Source organism: Nannospalax galili, unplaced genomic scaffold (assembly GCF_000622305.1).
Source record: "Nannospalax galili isolate Female #2095 unplaced genomic scaffold, S.galili_v1.0 scaffold522, whole genome shotgun sequence".
NCBI lineage: Eukaryota > Metazoa > Chordata > Mammalia > Rodentia > Spalacidae > Nannospalax > Nannospalax galili.
The window spans coordinates 850,136-867,590 of NW_008348874.1; the positions used below are offsets into that span (position 1 = coordinate 850,136).

General features: G+C 40.1%; 1 protein-coding gene across 5 annotated transcripts in view; it reads right to left on the reverse strand.

The window, feature by feature from the left end:
• Positions 1 to 5,880: 5,880 nt before the first annotated feature.
• Gfral (GDNF family receptor alpha like) overlaps positions 5,881 to 17,455 on the reverse strand; it is an 80,290-nt gene continuing 68,715 nt past the window's right edge. For all 5 annotated transcript variants that reach the window (XM_017801359.1, XM_017801355.1, XM_017801354.1 and 2 more), the window contains 3 exons: positions 14,699 to 14,794; positions 14,547 to 14,619; positions 5,881 to 6,185 (listed from right to left, as the gene is read on the reverse strand). In XM_017801359.1, coding sequence (XP_017656848.1) covers positions 6,113 to 6,185; positions 14,547 to 14,619; positions 14,699 to 14,794 — 242 coding nt within the window. In that variant the 3' untranslated portion in view covers positions 5,881 to 6,112. The remainder of the gene's footprint in view (positions 6,186 to 14,546; positions 14,620 to 14,698; positions 14,795 to 17,455) is intronic.

Genomic DNA, 17,455 nt, shown 5'->3' on the forward strand with positions numbered 1-17,455 from the left:
GGACTGGAGAATCATAAAGAGATCATGCCAGGTTAGAGTACAGCTGTGAGTAATATATTTAAATTCTTGTATGAAGTGTATAGGATTAGTAGAAAAGGAGCCTATTCTGAGCTTGAGCTGAGATAGGTCTCCAAGAGAGAAAGGCACATGGACTTTGACAACCCCGTCCATGCTTGCCACCTCCCAGAGGGGAAAGATGCCAATGGGAAGGGAGCTGAGACTGGGTGTGGGAATGGGTATGGTTTGACTCAGGAGAGGGATTGGGAGGGGCAGAAGAGAAGGAGAGTTCTGGGAGGAGGCCAAAGTGGGAGAGGTGGGAGGGGTATCCTGTCCATGAGAAGATGTAGGGGCAGGGGTGTCTGAGGCAGGGACTGGAATTGAAGTAGAAGCAGATACAGAAGGGATAAGTGGGGTATTTGAGGTAGAAGTCAGACTAGGGGAGACTAGGGAATATTTGGTAAGGAGATGTTTAAGATTTTGGATTTCCTTGAATAGAGGGGAGTCAGGAGAGTGAGTGCCAGATTCAGAACACTGGGGAGGGGAGGGGGAAGATAGTGGAGAGGGAGTTTGAGGCAGAGAAAGGAGGGGAGTCAGGCTGGCCTCCAGACTGGAAGGCAAGGGAGGGTATAGAAATGGGAGATCAGGGGGAGGACTTGGCTGTGCCTCAGGCTGGGGAGCAGGAGGAAGTTGAGACTGGGTTCTAATTGGGGGCAAGTCATCAGCCATGGAAGGATCAAAAGCGGAGGTGGAGGGGTAAGGAAGAGGGAGAGGGGCAGAGGCCCTGGCACATTGGGATCTGGTGAGACCATCTTAACCAGAAGAACCTGATGGGAAGAACATGTGACACAGAGGGAGGGATTAGCACAGAGATCAAAAAAGGCATGGATGTAGGGTAGTTTGGATCACTTACCATTACAATGGCAGAAGTTTTCTAAATCTTTTAAAATATTGAGGTTAAAGGTTCCAGTGTGTTGGGAAACCCTGCTGTTAGGGTTGTAGTTCTCCATGTCCGGATAGCCCTAAGGGGCTCGGCACCAAATGGAAGGACTCCCCTTTTCAGCAGGGGGCCTCCTGCTCTCTTCCTGGCTTACCTGGAAAGTGCCACCAAGCACGGATGCCTGACCTTATTTGGAACATGACCTTTGGCATAGTTACCTGGAGTAAAAACTACCCCCAGGTTTTTTCTATATGATAATCAGGCATTGCCTGATAGTCTGGAAGATAGGAGCCCACTGCCACATGTAAATAAAGCATACTATGAGCACCTATCAGCTGAGGCTTTGGCTACTGCCTCCACACTATAATTTCTCTAGTTCTCCCACTGAATAAACGGAGCTGTTTCACTGTGTCTGGAGCTGTATCACTGCTGTTTCACTGCTCCTGGGACCAGCCTCCCCGGAAGGGCTTTCTTCTGTCAGTGCTCACTGGCCGTCCTGACCCCGTTCGTCGCTTCTGCTCCCCCTGCCCTCGTGGGCTGGTGGCCAACGACCCGCGAAGAGAGGGAGAGACCCCCGTACCAGTGTCTGGCCAAACAGAGTTATTATCTAGCTTGTACTGAGGCCAGGAAGTGGTACACAAGAATTGCAGGTGTTTAGCCCTGATTGTACCTAACAGTCCTAATTGTTTCAAGGATTTTAGAAGAGAAACAAGAGGCATGAGACCCTCAGACTTTGAGTGCTTGGTTCCCATAGCAACGGATTACATGCAGAGCAAAGAGGAGATAGAAAAAAGACCTCAGAAGGTGGGTAGGGGAACAAAGAGAATCTTTTGCCCAGAGGAAGCAGAGGCAAGGTCAGGAGTCAGGGTGGAAAGGAGTGGCATACAAGGAAGAGAGAGAGAGAGAGATGGGGAGAGAGAGCAGGAAGAGAAAGGTTTGGCTTAGGTCATGTAAAAAGAAGAATGAGAAGAGCCAGTCAACAAAAGAAAGCGTCCTTTTGTGTTAAGCAGGTTCGAGTTAAGATTTCAAGTTTTAATTCCCGAAGCCCCAGGGCAGTGGTCCTCCAATCACTGTGGAGGGGAAATATGAGAACGTGTTGTGCATGTTCCTGTCAGTGGAAACAGCGTCCTGTATCCAAAGGCAGGAAATAGCCTCCCCATGTACCGGTATGCTTTCCAGCGAGTGAAAATGAGCAGGGAAACTCTGCAACGTGGTGGTGTACGACCAGCTATTAGATGGAGCCAAAGAATAAGGAAAGGAGGTAGTGAGCAGGGAAACTCTGCAACGTGGTGTACGACCAGCTATTAGATGGAGCCAAAGAATAAGGAAAGGAGGTAGTGTAGTGGGCCAGCAGGCTGGGATGGAACAGGAATGCAGAAGGGGAGGGGGGGAGAGAGAGAGAGAGAGAGAGCAAAAAGGAAGGCGAGAAGTTAGGGGAAGACAAGAGATGGCGGGAGTGAGGAGGGGAAGGGAGCTGAGATAGGGAAAAGGATTTGAGTGCAATGGGGACTCCCTGGTGGGCATGGGCAGGTACAGTGACCACCCCAGACAATTCAACAGTCAAACCAGTGCTGTCCAGTGGCCTTAAATGAGGTCCGGGAGTGACCGAATTTGATTGGAAAGGAGATGAAATGAAAATGGAGGCAAGCCAGAGGAAGTGAAGGGAAAGGAGACAGAGAGAGAGAGGGAGTGGAGAGAGAAAGGGAGGGGGTGTACCTTAAAGCCAAATCAGTGTTGTTTGCATTGGCCAATAACGACAAGCAAGTCCAAATGTTTTATGTGCGAGGTCCCTCAAAGTAAGGACTGGGTTTTGGCACCATTTGATAGGTAAAAAGTTACCAGAGAATGAATGAATAGAGGAGGGGGCACCAGGACACAGATAAAACTCTCAACGGGATAGAGCTTTATTTTGCACGGGACACGTTCCCTTCCAGGAGGGAAAGAAGTCAGCCCCACAGATTGTGAGCTGGGCCTTATATACGAGGGCTTGAGAAATCCAAAGTTCATGGGACCCTGTTGGAGAGAGGAGAGGCTGCTGTGGTTTCAAACCCTAATATCTTCATACAAGTATAGGTGATTTTAGGCAAACCAAAGTGATTAATGCAGTAACTTAGGAACCCAGGACTGATAACAGCTATGCTGTTAACATCATAAAGTCTTAAAGGAAAAAGATTGGAAGTGTTTGGTGGAATCTGGAAGGACAGAATCCTATAGAAAAGACCACAGTGACGGAAAGTTAATGGAAATAAGGAAACCCAGGCTGACATCTCAAGGAGGCATTTGAGAAAGTATCTCCCCACCCACCATTTTTCACCATTGGATAAACTCTGTTATAAACCTAAGGACATGATGCCAGTACTGTATGGATAGAGATGAAGAAAAATGGGTGTAGATCTGAAGATGAACTGAGTGCTATGCTTTGCCATTCCAATTTCATTCTCTCATACACAATACTTTTCCAAATGGCACTGTGACTGATCTAAAGAGAACTTTAAAAAGCTGGGTGTGATGGCACACACCTTTAATCACAGCACTCAGGAGGCAGAGCCAGGCTGATTTCTGATCTAGATAGGGAGTTTCAGGCCAGTCAGGCTACCAGGAGACCCTGTCTTAAAAGCCAAATAAACAAAAAATACCTACTTTTGTGAATATTCTTAAAATAATCCTGATAAGCTCAACTTCCTACAAATAAGCAATCCCATATTCCTATCCATTCCAAATACTTATAAGATACATCAGTTTTCTCACATCACTCCTAAATGTTCTTAGTATCCTGTCTTTCCTGCATACCCATTCAGAAATGTCTTTATGTATTTTAAGCTTTTTATTTAAATTTTTAATTAAGTCTATCTTGTATATTAAGAACATCTCCATGCCTTTACCCTCCCTTTTGTTACCCTTTCCCTCTGCTAATCCCTCTTTTCTCTGCTAGACTGTTTGATTTCTAGTTTCACGTCCTACACAAATACAGGACTTCATGTATCTATAAACAATCCTTGTGTATTTCTCTTTTTACTTTTTTTATTCATTTATTTATTTCTTATGTGTATCAGTGTTTTGCCTCATATGTAAGTGTATGTATGTATGTATGTATGTATGTAAGTGTACCCTTGTTCTGCAAAGCCTATGGAACTGAAGTTATAGTTGTTACCTTCAGGTGGGTGCTGGGTCCTCTGGAAGAGCAGTCATTGCTCTCAACCATGGAGCCATCTCTCCAGCTCCCTTTATATATATTTTTTTTTTCTCAAATATCCAAGATACTTGTTTAGAGTTGATGTGTTCAGAACTCTACCTCCAATTCTTAGTGTACTACTAATATGTATGTGTACGTATATGTGTTTGTGTATGTTCTCAGTAAATAAGTGTTGATCAAATTAATCAATTCATATTTTTAATACTTACAAGATCAGTATTATAGTTAGTACATTCCAGGCAACAGTCTTAGTCTTTTCTAGTTCATCCATTTACATTTTTGGCAGTATAGTTTTTCTCCTCAGAACTCTGGTCAGTCTATTCCTTTGTTTAAAATTGTTTTCTGGATGAATGTTTGCTGGGGAGATATGCAAACATCTATTCACTCCAGAAAGGGTATGAACAACTGACCAAAGGAATGATTCTGCCAAAGTCTAGTTTAATGAAATAATGAGTTTAACTGGTATTTTGTATAGGACTGTGGGTGAGGGTGTACTTTTAGGAGTATGGACAACTTATAGGAAGCTAAACTACTGAGGGAAAAAAAAATCTTCTTCCAAGCAATGGTTAACTATCTCTATACCTTTGAGAAGAAATGAAGCCTTCTAAGCCCTCTTCTTTAATAGCTGTTAACTATCTGTAAATTTCCAGAAGGACTGGGCCCTATGAACTAAGCACCCTCACATTCCCTGATTGAAAGTTAATGGGCTCAATCACTGGAAAATTACAGCTGCTCACAATTCAAGGGGAAGCAGCCATGCCAGTCTTAGAGTATGAGTACACAGTTCCACAATGATGCTTTATGACTCGCCATTGCCTTCCAAATGAAGTAGTTCATTCATTGAACAACTATGTATTGAACATATACTATGTGTAAAGGTATGGCAAGCACAGATGCACTAATGGATCTGATCAAGGAGTTATAATTCACTGAGGAAAACAGTTAAAGTGAAGTGCAGTACTCTAAGGTAAGGGAAAACTAAGTGTTGTGGAAACACTGAGCATAGGTCCCTGGCCCAGTGCAGAAAAGTTGTATTAAAGAAGGCTTTCCAAAAGAAGAGACGTGAAAAGGATGAGGCTGAAATGGGAGCCAAGCCTACATGCCACACAGATGGTGACTCCTTAGGGGCTCCCTGTAGCCCCAATTGGCCTGGAACTAGCTATGTAGATCAGGCTGGCCTTGATCTCACAGCTCAAGCTTGCCTCTGCCTCTGAGTGCTGGGATTAAAGGTGTGCGCCACTACGCCCCAGCACTGCTTTGCATCTTATGGATATGAATATATAAAGTTAAAAGGTAAGATTCAGTATCACTTAAATTGTAAAATTACAAAGATTTCCATTTTGAATTTTTAAAATTTTTAAGTATTTTTATTGATTCTTTGAAAATTTCATACAATGTTTTTTTTTTCATCATATTCAGAACCCCTCCCAGATCCACCTTCTCCTCACAGATCCACCTCACCTTACCACCCCCATCTTTGTGTCCACTATTATTTTTTAAGCGTTTACAGAGTCTGAGTTCATTATCTAACCAAATAAATTTAATGTCAATTATTTAGCTAATGTTTGGACATTAAGTAAAAATATACAGATAACAAACATGCTCAATGTTCTCATTAGCATTTCAATTTTGGCAAATTAATGGAAAACTATACAACTGCTAAATAATGAGGAATCATATTATGAGAGGAGTTATCAACATTATATGCAATGACGGCCTATAAAGCAAAATGTAGTTTCAGATCTGCTTTAAAGGCAATCGTTATCTAATAGAGTTAAAAGTGATACACTATTTGTGTTTGCTCAAATATTGTTTAAGGTACATCCAAGACAATTATGCTATATTATGTACCAGGCATCATTATATTTAATGACCTAATATCATTACATTCATCTTAATATTTTAATATTGGCAAATGTGATATTCTAATGCTTGACATCAAAGACTTGCTTTAATGACAACAATTGTTAGTGATCTGGGATTCAGTAAGTGATGATGACTCCAGGCATTTCAGTGGATGATGGATCTCTTTTCTTACTTGATGTTCTGGATATTCTATAGAAAAATAAGAGACAAAGTTAACATGCCAGTGTCAGAACTCTACAAATATGTTTGTGCACACTTATACTTAGGGTTAGAGCCTGAGTTGAAAGATGAGGATAATCAAGTTCCCGAATATAAAGTTTCAAAGGTCATATATTCTAAGGCTTTTCTAAGGAAAATCATACACTTAACTATGATTTCTAAGTAATTTTTCTATGGCCTTTTCTCAAGTATTTAAGTTTTAATTATACTTTTCTCAAAAAAATTTTAAGATAGGCAACTTTAATGTAGTATAATATAACACATGTAAAACTCTTAAGGTAAGTGTTCACGTTGGTAAGAACTGGTTATCAGCTGTGTGAATAATGCCTGAAATATATTAGGGGCAGTCTTTATTTCCAGATTGGGGGTAAAGGAGACTTTGTTGCTGATTACAAATATTTTGTTCTGTTTCGTCATTCTGGCTTTTGACACATACCTAATCAATGGCCTGATTACAACACAAATAATTTTAAATTACATGAGAAATAATTTTTAAAATATTTTCTTTATTATTTTTATTTTATGTGTATGAGTCTATTGCCTGCATGTATGTAAATACACCCATGTCATGCAATGCTCATACATACCAGAAGAGGACATCAGATTCCCTGGAACTGGAGTTAGGATGGTTTGTAGCCACCGTGTAGGTCCTGGGAACTGCACACGATTCCTCTGCAAGAGCAGCCAGTGCTCTTAAGTGCTGAGCTATCCTTCTAGTCATGAAAAATCATGTTTTTTTTTTTTAAGAAGTATGAATAGTTTAATTATATGTGTCAGAAATGGGGATATGGCTCAGTGTTAGAGCTCTTCTCTAGAATGTGCTGGGCCTCAGGTTCAATCCCCAGTACTCTTAAAACAAAAACAAAACAGTAATGAGCTGGAGAGATGGGTCAGTGGTTGCTGAGCATGGTTGCTCTTGTAGAGGCCCGGGGTTCAGTTCCCAGCACCAATATCGTGGCTCACAATCATCCTAGCTCCTGTTCCATCCTAGATCCTGACACCCTCTTTTGGGCCATGTGGTCATTGTATGACATGGGCGTACTTACATACATGCAGGCAAAGCACTCATACATATGAAATAAAAAGTAAATAAATTAATTACAAAACAGTAAAATATGTTTAAACTCAAGATTAAGTGTATAGTAATAATAACCTTCTTACTGTCATCTAGAAGAAGAAGGAAAGAAAAAAAGAAAGAGAGAAGGGAAGCTGGTCAAGAAAGAAAGAAGTCAATTGCAGTTGACTCATGGGAACTATGAACATAGCACATTGTTTATGTCAGCCAAGGTTTCACTGTGAAACTTCATTAACCAATGTGGCTGATATGAACATTATACATTATGTGTGTGGCTATGAAATAATGATCAAGAATCATTAATGTTTTCCACGGTGGCTGTACCCATTTGGAACCTCACCAGCAATGAATGAGGGTTCCTTTGTTGCCAGTTTTTTTTTTTGTTGTTGTTGTTGTTTTGTTTTCTTTTTCTTTCTTTTTTCTTTTCTTTTTTTTTCTGCCTTTTTGAGACAGGGTCTCCCTGTGGCCCCAGCTGTCCTGGAACTCACTATGTAGACCAGGCTGGCCTTGAACTCACAGAGATCTGCCTCTGCCTCTGCCTCTGCCCCTGCTCGGATTAAAGGCATGTACCACCATGCCCAGCAGTTGTTGTCCTTTAAAAAAAAATACCATTTTTACTATTTTATTGAATTTTTTTTTTTTTTTAGAATTTTGTTGATTGTTTTCAGACCCTTCCTTCTTCTCTCAAATCCACTTCCAACCGCCCCCATTCATGTCTTCTATTAGTTTTAACGGCATTTCTGACATCACTGGTGAGAGTAGAGGGGTTCATTAGCCCCCTCTCTACCCCTTATTCCACTATATTCCATGAGCCTCAGTTGTAGAGATTCAGCTGCAGATGTGTCACCTAGTACTGGGCATCTCCCAGGTGTATGTTCTCTGTGCCTGACCAGATGTACAACTCTACAGTAGTCTCCATATGTTAACAGAAAGAAGCTTCTTTGATGAATCTTTAAGATTTCATTTTACCCCAGTCAGACTGGCTATGATCAAGGTGACAAACAAATGCAGGAGAGTGTGGGGAAAGGGGAACACTCATACACTGCTAGTAGGACTGCAAACTTGTAGGACCCCTATGGAAAGCAGTGTGGAGAACTTTAAAAAATCTAAAAGTGAACCTACCATTTGACCCAGTTATCCCACTCCTTGGCATATACCCAAAGGACTCATCCTATTGCAGAGATACTCACACATCCATGTTTGTTGCTGCTGTTTTCACCATAGCTAAGAGATGGAAGCAACCTAAGTGTCTCTCAACTGATGAGTGGACAATGAAAATGTGGATCTTGGCACCAAATCCTTATATGTGAGTATGTATCCTGATGTAATCACAGAAACCAGGATAATGGAATGGAACAAGGGAGGTAAAGGGAAAGAAGAAGGCTGAAACAGAAGAAGAGTAGGAAACAGGTGTTACTAAAGGATAAATGTATAAAAATGGAGTTTTTTAAATAGGAGGACTAAGGGTGGTTTTTACAAGGAACTTTAGGAATTAAGGGAAAGCAGGAACTCAAGAGAGGTGGGACCATAGGAGACTGGCATTATCAAGAGAGAAATGGGGAAAATGGGGACACTTAAAATGGGGAAGTCATGGTGGAAGGGTTAGACAGGGGGGGAGAGAGAGAGAGAGAGAGAGAGAGAGAGACAGAGAGAGAGAGAGAGGAGAGATAAATAATTCCTAACTAGTATTAGTCCAACATCCTAATCATATTAGTCCCGAAATCATATCAGTCCAACAACCTAATGACAAATTACATATACAGTGTCTCTACCTGAGGCCATGTGTATAGATAAAAGGCACAGAACAAGAAACAGTGCTGGACAGGGCAAACCTTCCTTTGAGTTGTTGGCCAGGGTGATCCAAGAGATTCCCAATATTACACAAGCTATTGCCACTGTCCTTGAAGGTAAGACTCTACCGATGAATACAGAACATACTTTGGACACAGGATTTGGCACAATGGAGGTGGAATGGACCTGGAAGCTACTTCCCCTGAAGGTTATCTGTCATAGTTTCGGAAAGCACTATGCAAGGTGCTATAAGGGAGAATATCAATCAGAGGTCCATCACCAGCTCCAAGACCAAATAACCACAGCACAGCATATGACATTGGTGCAGTAGTGGCACTTTTATATTGGTAGCAATCAATAGCTACCTAATTGAACTAAAAGCCCACTCAATGGGAAGAAACATGTATGGTATTGTAAACATAGCCAAATACACATGGCTGGAGAGGTCATAGATCTTATAGAAAACCCCAAGACTGTCACATCCCTAGACTAATGTAATTTCTTACTATGTGCAAAATATATATCCTTATATTTACAGACAAATATCCCAGCCACCACTCATCAAAGAAGTTTCTTTTGCACCAGATGGAGATTATTGCACAGTACCACAACTGTTTGCACACAGAGATTGTCTGTGAATTTCTCAAGATTAAGCGGCACATCTATAAAGCAACCTCTACACCTAAGACCCACAGAACACAGAACAAGGGGTAAAGAGGACACTACCGAATTCTCACTAATGAATTCTCATTAATGAAGCTCCTTTATGCAGCAGAGGACTAGAAACACAAAAGGTCACAAATGACCAAAGCATAGAGACTGATTCTCCATGATGTTGGTTCTTGGACAGGACTCCTATATTAATGTATACCCACCTGGGGCTCAGGGACCATTGTGGAAGAGGAGGTGGAAAGATTGTAGCAGTCAGTGAGGAGGTGCATGAGCATATGGAAATAGAATCCTACAAGTTCCTGAGACCCTGCTCATATGAACTTATAGCAACAGTGTCAGCATGCACAGGACCCATGCAAACTCAAGCAGACAAAAACCCGGCAGGGAATTGGGGAAATGGACAGGTGACCCCAATCTTAAATGAAGAAACATCGGCAACTGATTACTGCCTGGTGAGGAAGACCTGATATTACTAAAAGTAGAGCATCTAGATAGGCTGACTAGACCTAAGTAGATGAATTAGTACTGAGGGATGATGTCTGGGAACACTAACGACATAATAGGCCTTAACACAAATGGCAGAATATCTGAATTACAGTAGGGACTCTATGGGAGGTGCCAGTGGGGAAGGGGAATAAAGATGATTAAAACTGATTGAGTTGTTCTGTATGAAATACACAAGAACAATCAATAAAAAATTTTTTTTAAAAAGAAACTTAACTCTCTCTCTGTCTACCAGCAACTACAAATTGCATATAGTCCCTCAGGTATGGCTGGGGCTTCATGCCTGCCTCCCCTTCCATGCTGGGTTTTTGACTGGCTTGGGCATAAATAGGTCTTGTGTAAGCTGTCATAAGCACTGTGGTTCTTAGTGTATTCCCCTGTTGTGTCTGGAAAACAAGATTTCCTTGTGTTATCCAGGACCTCTGGCTCTTACCAATCTTTCTGCTTCCTCTTCAGCTCTTTTCTTGATCTTTGCCATTCGGACTGGTCAAATCTTAAAGCAATTTTAATTAGTAATTAAATAATAAAGTAATTTTAATTAGTATTTTCCCAATTGCTAAGGATATTAAATACTTTTAAATATATTTCTTAAAAAATTTTATTTCTTTTGAGAAATATCTGCTCAGTACTGTAGCCCATTTTTAAAGGCTCATTTGTGTTTTGATTCTTTCCTTTTGAGTTATTGTTATATATTCTGAGTATTAGTCTCCTATAGGTAGGAAATGCTCTATCTTCCTCTATAGGCTTCCTGTTTACTTAACTGGTTATCTTTTGCTGTATAACCTAGAAGCCTCCTCCCTGAGGACAAGCTCTCATAGTATGGGAAGGCGGTATGCAATCTGGTGACAGAGAAAACCAATAGTCCTATCCAGCTGCTTAAAGCCTAAGAACGACAACAATGACCAGCTAGGCCTTATGTCTCTAATGCAACAGTGACACTTTTATCTTGGGAGTAAGCAACAGCTGTCTAATCGTACTTAGGGTCACTCAATAAGAAGGAATGGATGCCTGATACTGTAAACATAGTCAAATACCCATTGCTGGAGAGTCATGAACCCGAGGAGAGTCCAGAGGTGGAAGGTTATTGTTACTTTCCGAGACCAATATAACTTTTAACTGGATCCAAAATACTTACTCTCTTATTCTTTTTGTTGGGTTGATTTTGTTGTTGTTGTTGTTGTTGTTGTTTTTGTTTTGTTTTGTTTTGTTTTGTTTTGTTTGAGACAGAGTCTTTTTGTAGCTGCAGCTGGCCTGGACTCACTATGTAGAGCAAGGTGGCCTCAGTCTCATAGAGATCTGTCTGCAGAGTGCTGGAATTAAAGGCATGCACCACCATGCCCAGTTTAAGTACTTATTCTGATGCCAACAGATAAGTGAATCTATTACTCCTCAACAGATGGAGACTATTACAGAGACCCACAACTCGTCAAAATACAGAGAATAAGTGACCATTCATGGAAGAATGGATGGAAAGATTGTAAGAGTCAGAGGACATGAATCCTGCAGCTAGATAGTGTCTTCTAGACATGACATAGAAGCTGTACCCTTGAGATCTCAATAATATGGTTGCCTAAACAAGACCTACGTAATGACAATGCCAGTTGACATGCCAACACAGATGGGGAAAATTTCATAAGATCCTACCTCTAGACGAAGAACTATAGGTAGTCAATGGCTGCTGAGAGAGGGCGACTCAGTTTCCTCTAGGGAATAATGTTAATAGGTTATTCAAGTTCAAGGTCATTCATCCATAAACACATGTACATACCTATACCACTAAATGGACTCCATGGGTTAAACACATAAACACACACACACACACACACACACTCACACACACACATTCACACCACATATGTATATGTAAAAAAGAAGACGTCACAAAATTGAGAGTTAGTGAGCACTGACTGGGAAGAGTTGGAGGGGGAGAGGGAGGGGTGAAAATGATGTCAGTACAGTATTCAATTATGAAATTCTTAAAAATTAAAGAAGACTCTTTTGTTCTCAGACCTACCAGCTCTCCCAGACCTTCCATGATTGATGCATATTGGAACTCTCACCACAGAAGTTTCCTTGTACAGATAGTGATTAACATAGTGACTCACACTAGCCAAGGCACAGAGAATCAGAAGATGCAGACTGCTAATCCTTAAATAGAACACCTGTATTAAACTTTTGCCTCCCCAGGCTCAGAGACATTGAAGAGGAGGGGTCAGAAAGATTGAAACAGCCAGAGGTAGTAGAGGACCATTTGGTTTTCCCAACAGCTGGGAAGTTACTCATGTGTACTCAGCAATAGTGACAGCAAGCACAAGTCCCATGTGACCTCAAGCCAGACAAATTCCCAGCATGAATGTGGGAGATGGGTAAAAAGTCCCAACCCTACCTGAGGAATTGATGGCAACTGATGGCTACTGGGAGGGGGAGATTCAGCCTCATTTATGCTAAGACTCTTGGTAGTTTGATCAGGTTCCAGTGGATAGAATCATACTGAAGGGCATTTGGGGCTCAAGTTTGGCTCTCTCTCTCTCTCTCTCTCTCTCTCTCTCTCTCTCTCTCTCTCTATATATATATTATAGAGTACATGAATTTAGACAGGGGATAGTAGGGGGAGCATGTGGGAGAGAAATATAAAACACATAATTTTAAAAAAATATATTGTAAATAGAGTACATGAAATTGGGCAGGGGATAGTAGGTGGTGCAAATGGGGGAGTGAATCATGAATCATAATTCTATAAAAATATATTGCATCATATTCACAACATTCAATGCAATTTTTAAATATTTTTTTTTGTTATTTTATGTGTATGAGTGTGTTGCCTGCATGTATGTTGTGCAATGCCATGGAGGTCAGAAGAGAGCTTCAGATTCCCCTGGAACTGGAGTTAAGGATGTTCATAGCTGCCATATGATTGCTGGGAATTTAGTATTTAGTATTTAGTCAATACAATGTTTTTAGTATTTAGTATTTAGTCAATACAATTTTTTTAGTTTTTAAAAAATATTTTATTACTTTTATTTTATATGTATGAGTGTATTACCTGCATGTACATAAGTGAACTTATGTCATGCAATGCCCACAGAAGTCAGAGGTGCTCACAGAGGTCAGAAGAGGACTTCAGATCCCTTGGAAATGGTGTTACAAACAGTTGTTAGCTACCATCTAGGTGCTGGGAATTGACCCTTGGTCTGCTGCAAGAGTAGCCAGTGCTCTAACAACTGAGCCAACTCTCCAGCCCTCATTTTAGTATTTTGAGACAGGGTCTCCCTATAGTCCCAGCTGGCCTAGAACTCACTACGTAGATCAGGCTGGCCTCAATCTCACGTAGATCCACCCTCCTCTGACTCTTGAGTGCTGGGAATAAAGGTATGTGCCACCGTGCCAGGTGCTCAATAAAAATTTTTTAATAAAATTTTAAATTATACAAAAGAACCATTAGTGTAAGAGTTTCATTATGTTGCCAAACTGTGTTTCTTCAAAACAGTGTGTTGGTCATGTAATACCCAGGCAAGGGAAATGGAATAACTGAGCTCTTCTTCCAATATTTTAAAACATATAAAGGGAAGGCTAATAAACTATCCTTTTCCCCTCTGAGAAATTGACTCCAATTATCTGAGCTCTTTTGGATTTGTGAAATTTTCTTATAAATTGTGCTTAAAATCTTGGGGAAAACAATTTGTATTGGTCAAATTGAATGTTTGGAAAGGTTGGAACTAAGAGGTAGATTTTTTTTTACTTTATTCAAATTTAGAAAAAGTTACTAAGTAGACAAATTTGAGTGTGCCTAGCCAAGCATCTGCTCTTCATGCAATGACCCCTTGCTGTAGCCGTTCATCTCCACTTCAGCTTTTCATTCCACACGCCCAACCGTCAAATCCTGTAGTTCTTAGATTTATTAGATTGCTTCTGGAGGGACCGCATGTACACATGTACACAATTGCCTGGGTCAGCTTTCATTTGTACTTGTCTGATGTCATAAATTATGCGAGTTATCAGTCTTACAAATAAGTTGAAAAGGCAACACAGCACAGTTCAGTTTGGATGTTGGAGGGAAACATGAAGACCGATAACAATCTAAGTGGAAGGCTTACACACTGCATATGTGCTTGTAAAATGCAACAAAAAACCAATACCCTGTGACCACATTTCCCTTACGTGTGAAGTCTGTGAGTAACGTTTCCAACCTATCCCACATAAAACTGGATTTAATATGTCTCAGCGAAGAAGTCTCCATTCTCAGACCCTAGTTTTGTCCAGTCCTTCCTTTCTGAGTTACATTCACTTACTTCAGCTTGAGCATCACCAGGAAAAAGATTCCACAGGTGGCTGCTGTGCACATGATGGCATAAATTACTTCTCCTGGGAAGAAAAGATTAGGAATTCACTGGATTATTAGAGGCAACGAGCATTAAAAATACATAGAAAAATTTAGACTGACCATTAATGGAAGAATTTAATCCAGACACAGTAATCTCCTTTGCATGTTTTCTTCTAAATAATGAAATGCCTTTGACATTAGAAAGGACTTGGTAATCTGAAAGAAAATAATAAAATGAGATTGGTGTATTTGAAGATTATATATTCTCTTTATCACATGGGTTGTATTTTGCTTTACATTATACTAAATGACAGCAATCTAATTCTGTGACACCTCTTTAAATCAGGAACACTATTTTAATAGCATTTTAGTGGCCAAATCAAAAATATATATATTCCTGTGGTGAAAAATTCTTTCCTCTGGACTTTTCCACTATAAAGAGAAGACAAACTTGCATTGATTATTTGATGGATCTGTTATAGTTGATTAATCACACACAGATTCAACTGAATTCAATAAAATAGGAATATAAAAATACATAATTAAAAGCCGGGCATGGTGGTACATCCCTTTAATTCCAGTACTCAGGGGGCCAAGGCAGGCAGATATCTGTGAGTTCAAAGTCAGCCCAGTCTATACAAAAAGTTCCAGGCCAGCTGGAGCTACAGGGAGACCCTGTCTCAAAAAGACTAAAACAGGCAAACAAAAAGCATAATTACTAGCCCACCAGCCAATTTGTTTGATGATTTAGATCAGGTTGGGAACATGTAAGTAAAAGGAGGTAAAGGAAAGCCTCCACCTTAGAAACTGTGGCTGTCCTATGCTGTAGATGTTGCATGCATTTGGAGACCAAGAAATCTGAGTAGATAGTTTTAGAGTATTACTGAATCAAGATTGGGAAATTACACCCAATGACACCTAAGGGCAATAGGCTTTGAGCAGGAAAGGAGAATGAAGAGTTATTACTAAAGACTGCATCCAAGCTTCTCTCTGCCCAGCCTGCTGCCAAGTCTTAAGTTAGAAATAATCAATAGATAGAGAAATTCAGTAGCAGAACTTTCTGAGAGGGTCAGGAAGAAGCTCAAATAAAAATTAAAAATGCAATTGATTTGGCATTAGAAAACTCATTCTCAGGAGGTCTAAACTCTAATGCACTTAAGGAATCTTTGGTTCATGAACGTTTCCATCTCCCACTTGCATATTTGGTTTTAAGAACTGAAAAATAGATCTCAGAATACTAAACTAAGATGAGTACAACCTGGGCATTTTCCACCTTTGTGCTTAGGAAACAAATTTGTTAATCATGTTATTACACAGAAGTTGTTACAGGAAAATTGAGTCACTTATAAAAATGGTCCTTATGGGGACAAATTCATTTTAGTCAAACCTACAATACAATAAGTGATAGTGTAATTATATTTAATAATTCAGAATATGGAAAAATAATTTTGATTTTTTTTTCATTTTATGCCATTTTGAGTATTGAAGGTACATTCTTGGACCTGTGTGTGTGTGTGTGTGTGTGTGTGTGTGTGTGCGCACGCATGTACCCAGTGCATGTTCTTTGGCTGTTTAATTAATCAAATGATAGCACTTTCCCTCATGAAATTCTATCCCTATGTACCTTTGATCTGATTAGCACATGAAAAATTCTATTATTCTGACAATAATGCTCCTTTGTATATAAAACTATGTAGGATAATTACTAAATACCTCAGAAATTTAAAAGAAATCATTTTATTCACTGTTTCATTGTCATGGCATTTGTTACAGAGTCTAAAAGATTAGTAACAGAAATATTAGGTAAGACCCCAGGAAAGATGTGTCTAACAGTGTTTCCACAATCTTTTCTTGTTAGTATAGAGGCTGTGCCACTTTACCCATTGATTTTTAACATGGTTCTCACCATGTAGACTGGTGCTTTAGCATCTTGACATGCCTTGAGAGATGGTGGTGGGCCCCACCCTCTTAGATGCTAAAGGTGATGGTAATTGATTTGAGGTTAGAGTAAGGAAAATTAGGACAAGAGACACTGAAAGCTGACCTTGTACTTGAAAGATATATCCATTGAAAAGGAGCGTCTAGAGTCCTGTGCACGTGCCTCTCTACTTGGCTTGCCTGCCATTCCATCCAGCGGAGCAATGGAGGTGGGGCTAACTTCTGGAAAGGGGACTGGTATTGTATGGCATTTCTTCAAAGTCTATTTTACAGAATACCTGTCTCTAGCACATTTTTATATATAGAGGAACCAAATTCTAGTAGGTCAAGGCATAGCTTTGCTTCAAGAACAGTATGATCACAAAGGTTCTTTGGAAATTAAGGATGCTAAAATTTAAGTGAATTTGGATGTTGTTGACATCTTTGTAATAACCTTTTAAAAATAACACTATCAAAAAAAAATATTTTATTATTTTTATGCATATGAGTGTTTTACCTGTATGTATGTAAGAACACCATGTGCATGCAATGCCCTGCAGAGGCCAGAAGAGGGTATCGGATCCCCTGGAACTGGAGTTACGGATGGTTTACAGCCACCATGTGGGTGCTGGGAATCAAACCCGGGTCTGATGGAAGAACAGCAAATGTTCTTAACAGCTGAGCCACCTCTCCAAGCCCCTTTCCACAGCCTTAATGCTGCATGCTTGGAGGACACTGAATACAGCACAAGAATTTAGTATCGCTAAAGTCTCATTTCTTGGTTGAAGCCTAGTGAATATTCTTCCTTAAGTTTTAGAAATAATGGTGTTTGCAGTATTTTATGACCATGAAGTTAAAGTTGGCAGGGTTGCTAATTAACCTCAGTCCCATATCATGTGCTATTTTCACAGATAGACATTGTCAGTGACTTATTTATCATAACTTACCTTCTAGAGAAAT